Source organism: Micromesistius poutassou (assembly GCF_964030765.1).
Source record: "Micromesistius poutassou genome assembly, contig: SCAFFOLD_5100, whole genome shotgun sequence".
Lineage (NCBI taxonomy): Eukaryota > Metazoa > Chordata > Actinopteri > Gadiformes > Gadidae > Micromesistius > Micromesistius poutassou.
Genome location: NW_028177214.1, coordinates 5,001 through 17,850, shown reverse-complemented (window position 1 = coordinate 17,850; position 12,850 = coordinate 5,001). Strand labels below are relative to the sequence as shown.

Below are 12,850 nucleotides of genomic sequence, written 5' to 3'. Positions count from 1 at the left end.
ATGTTTTGTATTTATTTTTTTACCATTATTGTTTTATAGGGACAAACATTAACACATTTCTCCTACAGGGGATTGATAAAGTTGTATCTATTGAACAGAAAGAAACACTTGGTCATACTTTACACACTTTACCACAGCATTGGCCTACTGAATGCCACAGATATATTTTAAGCATTGGACTGAATGCCACATAAATATATAATTATGTTTTTGCACGTTTGCAACATTTAAAAGTTTAGGGAAAAGTATATGCCTCTACTGGTTTTGCTTACAGTGGCGGAGCCAGAGGGGGGGCCAGGGTGGCACTGGCCACCCCTGGAACCTGATTGGCCACCCTAGGTGCCACCCTAGTTGATACAGTTCACTGCATGTTGAAAGTTCGATTCATGCTCTCGCACTCACAGGCTCTCGGTCTCCCTGTTAACGCACGAAGCAATCCCCCCCCCCCCCGTCAACAATTCAATATGGACCCCCCTATAAAGCCTCGGGCACCCTCTGGCCACCCCTTGTATAAAAGTCTAGCTCTGCCACGGGTTGCTTAAGCCAATAGCCTTTTGAGGCAGTGTTGTTTCTGAATATTGTTAAGGGCCAATAATGCTTACTATCATACATTAGTCACCATGTCTGTGGACACATGTGTGTCCCCCCCGCCGCCGACAATCTCTCTGAAACTCAGTTCAAAACTTGAGCCCTGGAACTGACAGCTGTCTACTGAAAACATCTTTCTCGAATGCTGCCTAAGTTTGTTGCTGGTGACGTAAAGAGGTCAACCGGTGGCTCTTTTTACCACTAGTTTAAATGGGCACAGCGCCACCTATCGTACCGGGGCATGACGCGTCGGCCAATGAATCTATTTACTCACTGCCATGTATACGCGACCAATCGCAGTTGTCCAATTGAGGAGCATAGTCGAGCTATGGCTTTAATCAAATTAAGCTGTGCATGTAAACGTACTGAGTGGTACGAGGCTAACCATACAGTTAGCATTACATTACTAAACCCATCAAATTGAAGCTAGGGGAGCACTTCTGCTGTCATGAGCCATCTTCATGAGTAAAGTAAATATAGAACGGTTAATGTCTCTTAAAAATAAAGACAAGGTGTGTATTTTGAAGTAATGCTGCTTTTGTAGAATAGTCACTGACAGTAGTCAAATACCAGGCCTACAGCCATGCTACAAATACTGAACAAAGACAAAAGTCAAGGTTAAAAAGTAACATTTAGTTTATTCTTTTCAGGATACAAATGTATGCAGCAAAAAGGAAAATTTCTGATAGTGTAGCCATCCACAAGCAACAGCATGGATAACAAACTACTATTGATGGCCAAGTGTTCACCATTTACCCCTTACAGTCTCAGATTGAGGCTTCAGTGCCTTAAGGACGTGGGGCGGGGGCGGTGGAGGGAAACCGCTGAAGTATTTTTTCCTGGAGAGCATCTGCCTGCCTCGGCTGTATCCACCCTTGGACTGGACAATGTAGGTAGATGCAGACTGGTGCCTCACATTCTTTGGCCTCCGAACCAACTGGGAGCTGGGCAGCCGAGGAGCCTTCTTTAGTGGCTCGAAGAGGACTGGTTGTGGAGCGGCTTTACTTGAAGTTGAGTCCAAGGTCAAATCAGCCACATAGCTGGGATAAACAGGTGTTTCAACCGGAGCAGCCTGGGCAACGTAATCTGAATTACTGTAGAAAACCGGCTCCTCTCTGGTCATGTAGCGATCAGAGGACCAACTGCTTTGCTGGACCACGTTCACAGTGTCATCGTTGGAGGGGACACCCTCTTCTGAAGGAAGCTGTGCATTTTCAGCAGCTGGGTATTGAAAAACATCCTCATAGACAAGGTTAGGGGAGTAGCTTTGTGAACCATATGGTTTACCAGCTGGGACATCGTGGTTCAGTGAAGAGCTAGAGTAACCCCCTTTAGTGTCAGTACTAGATACTGCATCAGCCTGCAGAGTCTGTGCGCTAATGGTCGGAGCTACCTGGGCCCAGCTGGAGAATACCGGCTCCTCTCTGGTAATGTAGCGATCAGAGGACCAACTGCTTTGCTGGACCACATTCACAGTGTCATCGTTGGAGGGGACACCCTCTTCTGAAGGAAGCTGTGCAGTTTCAGCAGCTGGGTATTGAAAAAGGTTCTCATAGACAAGGTTAGGAGAGTAACTTTGTGAACCTTCTTGTGCACCAGCTGGGAGGTCGAGGTGCAGTGAAGAGCTAGAGTAAACTGCACCATCCTCCAGAGTCTGTGCTCCAACAGTCAGAGCTGCCTCTTTTCCGGACCTGTAGGAAGCATAGGACAAAGTACTTGGCTGGTCGGCATAGATTAGTGAACCCTGTCGTTCACCAGCCTGGAAGTTGAGGTGCTGGGCGGGATTAAAGTACCTGCCACTTTCAGACTCCAAATTATGACCACTACTGAATGCACCATCATCCATCAATATATCTAGAGTAGGTGGGAGCAGGTCAGAGCCTGCTTTTCTCAGTTTTGAAGACTGTTTGGTAGATGGCTTATATGCTGATGGGAACTGAGGCTTTCTGCTGCCCCACTGCTCCTCAAACGAGTAATCATGCTGGTAGGGTGAGTTTAGAGGGAATGTCACTGGCTTGACAAGTTTCTGGTCTTCAATCTTAGCATTTTTCTGTCCAAACTCCACAGCTCCACCTCCCTGGTTCCTGGCCCCTTCCTTTGGGGTCAACAGTGGCTGCTTTGGATCTGCAACTAGTGGGACTTTTTTGCGTCGGTCTGAATATCCTTTTGCTAGGCTATATGCATCAAACATTAGGGTTTTTGAAGTTTCTAGCTTGTCATCTGTATCACCCCCAATGTCAGGATGGTCAGTCTTGGAGGTATAGCTGTAACCTAAAAACAAACAAAAAAAAACATACTAAGTGACATTGTGAATGAAACAAGTAAAAACAGTATTAAATGTGTAATGTTACCCCTTAGTGATGGGAAAGGAAGAGTTCCACCAAACAGCAACAAACAAATCCAAGACACTCTACAATACAAGAAAAAAAAATGTATTCAGTTACACCAATAACTTAAGAGACAAGCCAAAAGCTACAATGCCAACTCTACCTGAGAATGCACCCAACAGCCATGGCTATTACAGTAGAAGCAGCACACTATATTCAACGTATTTTCCAGACTGGTTGGTTGGTTGGTTGGGGCCAAACCAGACCTACAGCACTGTTGCACTGTTCCTCTGCTATCTCGTTATATAGTGGCCCTGCAACCACTCAACACCAAAGCATTAGCAGCTGTTAGCCTATGAAACATAATCATCCACATCAGACACAGGTGTGCTATTTGCACAACCATGTTCTTTATCTGCCTTCTTTATTGCCACTGGTTGCAAATCTCTATTTCTGATACTGCTCAGATACTTCAGCTCACTACACTACAGTTTGTCTCATTTTGAGTCCCTTGGCAGGACGACGGGCTCTTAAAAGCATAGTGAATAAAAGATTCACTGCTATGGACAAAACTTCAATGTTGTATCAGATATGTATGTCTATGAACCCATGCGTCCTCCTAAAATCACACTGATACTTTGTTGATATGCTGTGAAACAAACATTTGAATCCACTTATTCAGTTTGATGGTCTTATACATGACTGTGTCTTTGGGAGGGTGGCCATGTTTGTAGTTTCTGCAAAAAAATTTCATCATCGTTCAAAAAACTCTCTGTTTTGAATAATTTTGCTTAATCCCCCCCTCCCGGGTTGCCCAGTCTGCTGTGATTGGTCAGCATGCCCACTCTGTTGCGATTAGTCAAACGCTTTGTGCTTGTCTGCAAATTCACCCCCAATGACACATTGCCGGTGTCAACGGCTTTAATTCAGCCCTACCAGTCTTTTTGGGAGGGCCAGATTCAGACAAATTCAAGATCAAGATTCAAGATATTTATTTGTCACATGCATAGTATAGTATCATACAGTGAAATGAAAAAGTGAAATCAAGTAAAAATAAAGTAACAGTAAACAGTACTGTCGACAACAGGTCTACCTGAATATTAACCTATTACATCTAATTATATATTTAAATTAGTTGAGATAGCATTCAAAGATTTGTTTATTTTACATTGACATGGCCGATGGCACATTGTCAAAGTTGTATATATATAAAAAGGGGAGGTCACTATAATTAAAAATAAAAATATATCATTTTATTCAACCATTTTAGTGGAATTAGTGTAATACATAAGGTTTGATAGTGAGGAACATTCTGAAAAAGCCATACATATTTTACATTTAAATTAGTAATGAGTAGCAAATCTGCAAAACTGGAAAAGCTGGCATGAGGGTATATACATATATCTTGTGTCCTATAATTCGATTTATAACTGGGCCTAGACAAGGTATTCCCCTGAATATTACAATTAAAATAGGTGATTTTTTAAATGTCGAGCTACAAAGGCAAAAATAACTACAATATTCTTGAGGTGGAAGACTGCGGCAGGAGCTTGTGCGGCACGAACAGTTGCCATGGTGATTAAATGGCAGACTAAAGACAGTAGGGGGGGGGGGGGGGGAGCAACCATGTGCACCCTCTGGATGGCAGGCAGATCCACATGCCAAACCAATCAAGCATTTCTCCAGTGGCGGTGGGTCAATAGAGGGCACTAAGACGCCACCCCTCCGTGAAATATTCACTCAAATATATCTAACTATGATGAACTATGATGAATAAACCATTAAAAATATGAAATAAATCAACAAAAATACATAGCCTGCCAACCATTTAAATGCGTCTGAACGTCAATTCTTTGGACTAGGCTTGTTATTGGTCAATCTAAATAAAGCCCTCCTTCATGTCAGTAGCTCTGGCCACGATGAAGTCTATGTGAGCTCGCAAACTTTTTGCTGTTCATCAAGCAGAGACAGCTTTTCATTGGCACATGAAAATTCCACCTTGGGTCGCAATTTTGTGCGCCCCAGGCCAATGGCGTTTTTTTCATATTTTTTTTATCACCACATGATTGGACAATTCAGCTAATCAAATAGGCTACCTCCCTCAGCAGCATTCGCACAACACATATACATGCAGAGAAGAGATAGATCGCTAACTAGCAGAGAGTTGTAAAAGCCTTTTCCACCCATTTCAGTGGAGGAATTGGACTCCCCAAGCAATATTATACTTAAAGGAGCAAGTAAGTTAAGTTAATTTAGTCATTCGGCCTGTAGCATATGAACAAAAGACTCAGAAAGAGACTCAGAAAAAAAGGATGCTATAGGAAATTGATGATGTCTCAATATCAGAACAATGGGTAAGCTTGTAAGCTTGTCCAGGCCCTGCAAGTCAGGATGTAGGCTTTGAATCTGAATGAATAGTAATGGTACTGGCCATCCCCAAAATGCACCAGAATACAGGAAATCAAATCGACCAAATTCAATTAGACCCTGTCTATTACTGCGTCTCACCCATTCACTCTATTACGCATTTCTCTGCTGATCTACCATATCTTTGGCATGGGAACATTCATACATAAGCTGCTTTCACATATGACCTCCGTCTTTTCTCCGCATTTGTGAAGCAGGAGGTTCGACCGTGAGGGTCATTCACACTTATTCACACTTGATGCCCGATATGCGGAGATCGGTGTCAGTAGAATCTCCGGCTGCTTAAGGGGGGCGGGCTTGCAAGGGGCGGCATATGATGTAGGGTCGCAAGAGGCGGGATTGGGTTTGTTTTGGTTTGACCGCAGACAGCACGCAGGCAAAACGGGCAGAACTCATCGCGATCATGTTAAATGTTGCTGCAGCGATGCATATATTCCGTTGCATCCACAACATCTGCATCGATCGATGAAAGATTGGAGCATAAGTTACAGACAAATAGAAGAAACGACGAACAAGAAAGGCGTCACGAACGACTGCGTTACTGGAGGAAGAGAGCGCCTATTTTTGCTTCCTTTCACATCTAACAAACACACTGGGACACCCCCCCCCCCCACCCGCCAACAACTCCGCCAGCCCGTAATCCCCCCCCCCCCCCCCCCGTCAACAACTTCGGGGGGGGGGGGGGGGGGGGGGGGCCCACTGCTGGGACAAATGTAGTTGATTTCTGTGTTTAACTGAGAAAGTGGAGTGGAAGGACGGGACCCTATAATGTTCAGCTAACTGTTGTCAATAATAATTGTTACGAGAGTAGCGCATGTGTGTGCGCGAGAATGGCTCTGTGTGTGTGTGTGTGTGTGTGTGTGTGAGCGAGGAGAGCGAGCGGTAGCGTGTGTCAGTTTAGTGAAGTAATGAACGAGTCCGGTTGTGTCTGTGCAAACGTGTAGGCCCTACTGTAAAGTTAGTGAAACTAAGAATAAAGTACACAGCCTGTCAATAATCGGTGGCCGCTTCATTCCGACCATATTCAAACCTATAAGCAGACCCACTGCCATATTTTTTAAACCATTCAGCGAACAAAAGGCAATTATTGATTAGGGTGCGGGTGCCACTCAATGACATGCAAACGTAGACCGAAGCGTCATCAACACGCCCACTCAACTGGTGTGAAATGCCGACATCCTACTGCTCATTCACATAAGGTAATTAGCATTTCCTACGGAGAACATACTACCTCTGGGGTAGTATTTTTTCAGGAGGTCCAACGTCAGGATAGGTCATTCACATATACAGCACCTCCGTAGAATCTACGCAGAACAGACGGATGTACGTCCATATGTGAAAGCAGCTATTGTTACGAGAAATTACCGTTCTAAATGAGGCAAAGACAAACTTTGAACAGCTTAATTTTCCATCATTGATTGCTCATCTTGGAATAGGAAACAATTATTTCTGACACGCTAGATGCATACGTGAACAAGCAGAATAAATGAAGTATTGACCAAAAACAGTACCCGTCTTTGGTTGGTCCATTTGATAGGTGTAGGTACAAGGCTATCGATTTTATTATTAAACCCATAATTTAATGCTAAAGTAGCTCTTCTGCTGTCATGAGCCAGCTTGAGCATTTTAAAGACAAAGTTAAATGGCTTTTAAAAACAACATAAGGTGTGAATTTTGATAGTGACACTAGTCTACAAAAGCTGACAGTCAAGTCAAATGGCAAGGTCTGCAGCCATGCTGCAAATACTGAACAAAGACAAGTCAAGGTTAAAAAGTAACATTTAGTTTATTCTTCTTTTTCTACAAACTTGTGCAGCAAAAGGGAAAATTTCTGATAGTGTAGCCATCCACAAGCAACAGCATGGATAACAAACTCCTATTGATGGCTAAGTATTCACCATTTACCCCTTACGGTCTCAGATTGAGGCTTCAGTGCTTTAAGGATGTGGGGGGGCGCTGGAGGGAAACCGCTGAAGTATTTTTTCCTGGAGAGCACCTGCCTGCCTCGGCTGTATCCACCCTTGGACTGGACAATGTAGGTAGATGCAGACTGGTGCCTCACATTCTTTTGCCTCTGAAGCAACTGGGAGCTGGGCAGCTGAGGAGCCTTCTTTAGTGGCTCGAAGAGGACTGGTTGTGGAGCAGCTTTACTTGAAGTAGAGTCTAAGGTCAAATCAACCACATAGCTGGGATAGACAGGTGTTTCAACCGGAGCAGCCTGGGCAACGTAATCTGAATTACTGTAGAAAACCGGCTTCTCTCTGGTCATGTAGCGATCAGAAGACCAACTGATTTGCTGGACCACATTCACAGTGTCATCGTTGGAGGGGACACCCTCTTCTGAAGGAAGCTGTGCATTTTCAGCAGCTGGGTATTGAAAAACATCCTCATAGACAAGGTCAGGGGAATAGCTTTGTGAACTTTCTTGTACACCAGCTGGGAGGTCGAGGTGCAGTGAAGCACTAGAGTAACCCCCTTTAGTGTCAGTACTAGATACTGCATCAGCCTGCAGAGTCTGTGCGCTAATGGTCGGAGCTGCCTGGGCCCAGTTACCTGAATTACTAGAGAATACCGGCGCCTCTCCTCCAGTCATGTAGGAAACATAGGACAAAGTGCTTGGCTGGTCCTCATAGATTTGTGAAACCTCTGGTTTACCAACCTGGAAGTTGAGGTTCTGGGTAGGATTAAAGTACCCACCACTTCTAGACACTTCAGACACCAAATTAGGACCACTACTGAATGCATCTTCAGCCATCAACTGATGTGGATTAGGTGTGATCAGGTCAGAGCCTGCTTTTCTCAGTTTTGAAGAGGTAGAAGGCTTATAAGCTGATGGGAACTGCGGCTTTCTGCTGCCCCACTGCTCCTCAAATGAGTAATCATGCTGGTAGGGAGGTCTTAGAAGGAATGTATGTGGCCTGACAAGTTTCTGGTCTTCAATCATGGCATTTTCTTGTCCAAACTCCACAGCTCCACCTCCCTGGTTCCTGGCCCCTTCCTCTGGGTTCAACAGTGCCTGATGTGGAGCTGCATCTAGTAGGACTTTGTCTCGCCGGTCTGAATATCCTTTTACTAGGCTATATAAATCCAACATTCCAGTTGGATAATTTGATAGCTTATTATCCTCACCCATAATGTCAGGATGGTCAGTGGATGGATATTTGGTATATTTGTACCCTAAGAAAAAAAAAAAAAAAACACCAAGTGAATGTGAGAATCAAACAAGTAAAAACGGTGTTCCATGTGTAATGTTACCCTTCTTTGATGGGAAAGGAAGACTGCCACCAATCAGCAACAAAGAAATCCAAGACAATCTGCAATACAAGAAAGAATGTTATTCACACGTTGATCAACATTGAAAATAAGAAAATGTTCTTAATTGTTTTTATCTGGAAAAATAAAGGTTACAACAACACAGTTACACTGATAACTTCAGAGAACAGCCAAAAGCTACAATTCCAACTCTACCTGAGAATGCACCCAACAGCCATGGCTATTACAGTTGAAGCAGCACACTATAGTCAAAGTAGTTCCCAGACAGATTGGTTGAGGCCAAACCAGACATAAAGAACTGTTGCATTGTACCTCTGTTATCTCTTTATATAGTGGCCCTGCAACCACTCAACACCAAAGCATTAACAGCTGTTAGCCTTTGCAACATAATCATCAAAATCTGAATTAGGTGTGTCATTTGCAAAACAATGTTCTTTACCGGCCTTCTTCATTGACATATGTTGCAAATCTCTCCATGTGTCAACATAATAAAAAATATTTTGGCCTTTTTAGGATACATCTGATACTGCTCAAATACTTCAGCTCACTACACTACAGTTTGTCACATTTTGAGTCCCTTGGCAGAACGGGCTCTTAAAAGCATAGTGAATAAAAGATTATCGCTGACTGCTATGGACAAAACTCCCATGTTGTATCAGTTGTGTGTATTTCCATGTCCATGTCACGCTGATACTTTGTTGATATGCTGCGAAACAAACATTTGAATCCACTTATTGTGTTTGATGGTCTTTTACATGGCTGTGTCTTTGGGAGAGTGACCACCATGTTTGTATTTCTGCGCTCACACCATGGACATAAAAAAACATGGATTGAACTGACATTGAGCACAAAAAGCATCAACATTTTTCCTCATATGCATGAACACATGGGTAATCTAAAGTTTCAGATAAGACATTGGACAGTTGTTGAAAAGGAAATTGACCTTTTGACCCCAGCGATCCCCCATGGCCTCAGAATGTGACCCTGTGGCGATGTATATTCATATGGAGCGCATGGTGACGTGTGGCGCTAGCTTGATCTATGCAGTGCTTTAACTAGCCATAGTTCATATATATTGTAGTGTCATGAGCATATTTTATATTATATGAAACATGTTTTAAATGTTAGAGACTCAATGTATTCACGTAATAGTGATTGTTTTGTTTGAAAGTTGGTATAATGTTGACAACCTAACATTAGACTTTACATTTTATGTCTTAAAGATAATGAAGTTGGGCATAAAGCCTGCTTTAGGCACTTGTAATATAGGATACACTCAGCTCAATTTCTTGAGCTGAACAACTTTTTTCCATTATGAAATGTGTTTTGGTTGACTATAGAAACCATGTGGCACCTCTTGGGATCACAGGCTACAGTTTGAGTACTTGGTACTCGGTAGTAAGCATTGTGTTTCAAGTGTCCATCTTGGCTTAAACTGCTAGTATGGGCAACTTGATGTATGGCCATACTTTGCAGTCGTGTGTCTTTGGAAACTTAGACTAAAGCTTTATAACCTAGTTGGACTCTACCAATGAGGGACAGTGCTTTCAGACTGCCAAAGTCTGTGGACACATGAGGCTTGGAAATAGTAAAAACTGACAGCAATGAATAACCATCGCAGGACAAAGGGAGATAAAAATGATATATATAGTGCCCGTGCTTAGTTGGTCCATTGAGTCAAGTACAAGGCTAACCATGCAGCTAGCATTTCATTAAACACATTCAATAGTGCTAGAGCTCTTTTTCCATCATAAGTACTATTAAGAGTTTTAAATGGCTTTTAAAGACAACAAAGTGCATTTTGATGTAATGCAGCTTTTGTAGAATAGAGTCACTGACAGTTGAGTCAAGGTCTGCAGCCATGCTACAAATACTGAACAAAAACAAGTTAACTTAGTAGTTTATTCTTTTCAGGGCACAACCTTTTATGTTGAAAGCAGAAGGAAAAGCATTTCAGAATTATTGACGGTATAGTCAGTGTAGGCATCCACAAGCAACAGCAGGAACAAAGAAACTGCGATCGCTGGCCAAGTGGTCATCATTTGCCCTAGTTTTGCTCAGAGTCAGGTCTCAGCGCCATAAGGACAAATGGGGGTGGTGGCGGGTAACCACTGAAGTATTTCTTCCTGGAGTACACCTGACTGCCGCTAACATATCCACTCTTGGATTGGACAAGGTAGGTAGATGCGAGAGCGTCTCCGGTCATTGGAACTGCAGCTAGTGGGACTTTGTTGCTTCGGTCTGAATATCCTTTTGCTAGGCCATATGCATCAATCATTAGAGTTTGAGAAGGTTTTAGCTTGTCATCTTTAGCACCCCCAATGTTAGTATTGGAGGTATATTTGTACCCTAAGACAAAAAAAAAAAAAATTGACGTAGTAAGTGAAAGTGAGAATCAAACTAGTAAAAACAGGGTTACATGTGTAATGATACCCCTTAGTGATGGGAAAGGAAGACTGCCACCAATCAGCAACAAACAAATCCAAGACACTCTGCAATACAAGAAAAATTGTTATTCAGTTACACCGATAACTTCAGAGAATAGCCAAAATATACAATGACAACTCTACCTGAGAATGCACCCAACAGCCATGGTGATACAGTATAAGCAGCACACTCTATTCAAAGTATTTCCCAGAAAGTTTGGTTGGGGCCAAACCAGACCTACAGCACTGTTGCACTGTTCCTCTGCTATCTCTTTATATAGTGGCCCTGCAACCACTCAACACCAAAGCATTAGCAGCTGTTAGCCTATGAAACATAATCATCCACATCAGACACAGGTGTGCTATTTGCACAACCATGGGCTTTATCTGCCTTCTTCCTTGACACATTTTTCAATGCACATTTTGCATTTTGTGACCACCATGTTTGTATTTCTGCGCTCACACCATGGACATAAAAAAACATGGATTAAACTGGCATCAAGCACAAAAAGTTGTTTATTTTGCAGCGCATCAGCAAAGTATCAGCACACTTTTAAGGGGGCACATGGGTCCCTACATGGACATACATACAAATATCTGATACGACATTGGAGTTGCGTCCTTTTTTTATCAGGACATATACCTGAGCAAAGGGCCATTTAAAGTTTCTGATACGACGTTGGACAGTTGTTGAAAAGAACATCAACGTTTTGACCCCAGCGAACCGTTATGGCCTCAGAATGTGACCCTGTGGAGATGTGTATTCATGTATGCCGCCCAGCATCCAGCGACTTCAGAGGCCACAGCCAGGGAGAAAGCCCCTCCTATCTACCTGTATTGTCCAATCCGAGGATGGATACCCCCAGGCAAGAGAAAATACTTCAGCGGTTTCCCTCCAACTGCCCCCAATTGTCCTTATGGGGCAAAGACCTGAATCTGAGACCTTAATGTTTAAATGGTGTTAAATGTTTAAACACTTATTGTTGTTCTTGCTCCTGCTGTTGCTTTTGGATGGCTACACTGACTATACTATCAATAATTCTGAAATGCTTTTCCCTTTATCAGCATAAAAGGTGGCTACCCTGGAAAGATTAAACTACTAAAAGTTACATTTTGAACTTGATTTTCATCTTTGTTCTGTATTTGTAGCATGGCTGCAAATTAGCACTTATGTTGACTTGACTGAAGTCTAGCCAAGTAATATCAACAATCTCCAATATTGCACTACTCAATTACCATGGAAATCCAGAGTTCTCGCGAGAGCACAATTTGAATTTGCTCAGCGAGTCACTCTGGGAACAAGCAATATACTCACTCCCCAATTGCCCAAACCCAGAACATTAACCAATCACATCGGTGTATCTGATATAGGCGGGCCAAAAGCTGAAAAAACTGAGAATGAGGTAGCCCTACAGTCTGTCCAAACATGAACAGACAGACACAAGTTAGTTGGACTACATGATCCTATGAACCACTATACTTGAGTTGTAATTGTATAACAAATATTTGATAAAAATGTAGGCCTCCTAAAACCCTTTGCTTCAGGGAACCACGGATGTCATAGCGCACCCTTTGGGCGGGCGGGCTTACTGCATGCAGTCCTCCCTGGTGAACCCCATGCTCTTATCTTCTGGCCATTGTCTGGCCTCTTCTACAGGCAATGGAAACAATCTGCCATAAAGGAAGGAACCATCTCTTCTGTGGTGTGTGACCCACGCAAACAGCTCTCTGACTGTTTTAAGAGAACATAAAAAGCACATCTGTTTCCCAGCTGTACCGTATATATGTGTCATGCGGGGCTGCAGTGAA

At 43.0% G+C, this 12,850-nt stretch overlaps 1 protein-coding gene across 1 annotated transcript; it reads right to left on the bottom strand.

Moving 5' to 3' along the window:
- Positions 1 to 1,351: 1,351 nt before the first annotated feature.
- Positions 1,352 to 11,208, bottom strand: LOC311376658 (uncharacterized protein; the record flags this gene model as incomplete). The annotated part of the gene is made up of 6 exons (XM_084491171.1): positions 1,352 to 2,859; positions 7,248 to 8,519; positions 8,598 to 8,656; positions 8,797 to 8,810; positions 11,035 to 11,107; positions 11,186 to 11,208. Coding segments are annotated over 6 exons (2,949 nt in total), but the record flags the coding sequence as incomplete, so codon positions are not given.
- Positions 11,209 to 12,850: the final 1,642 nt, after the last annotated feature.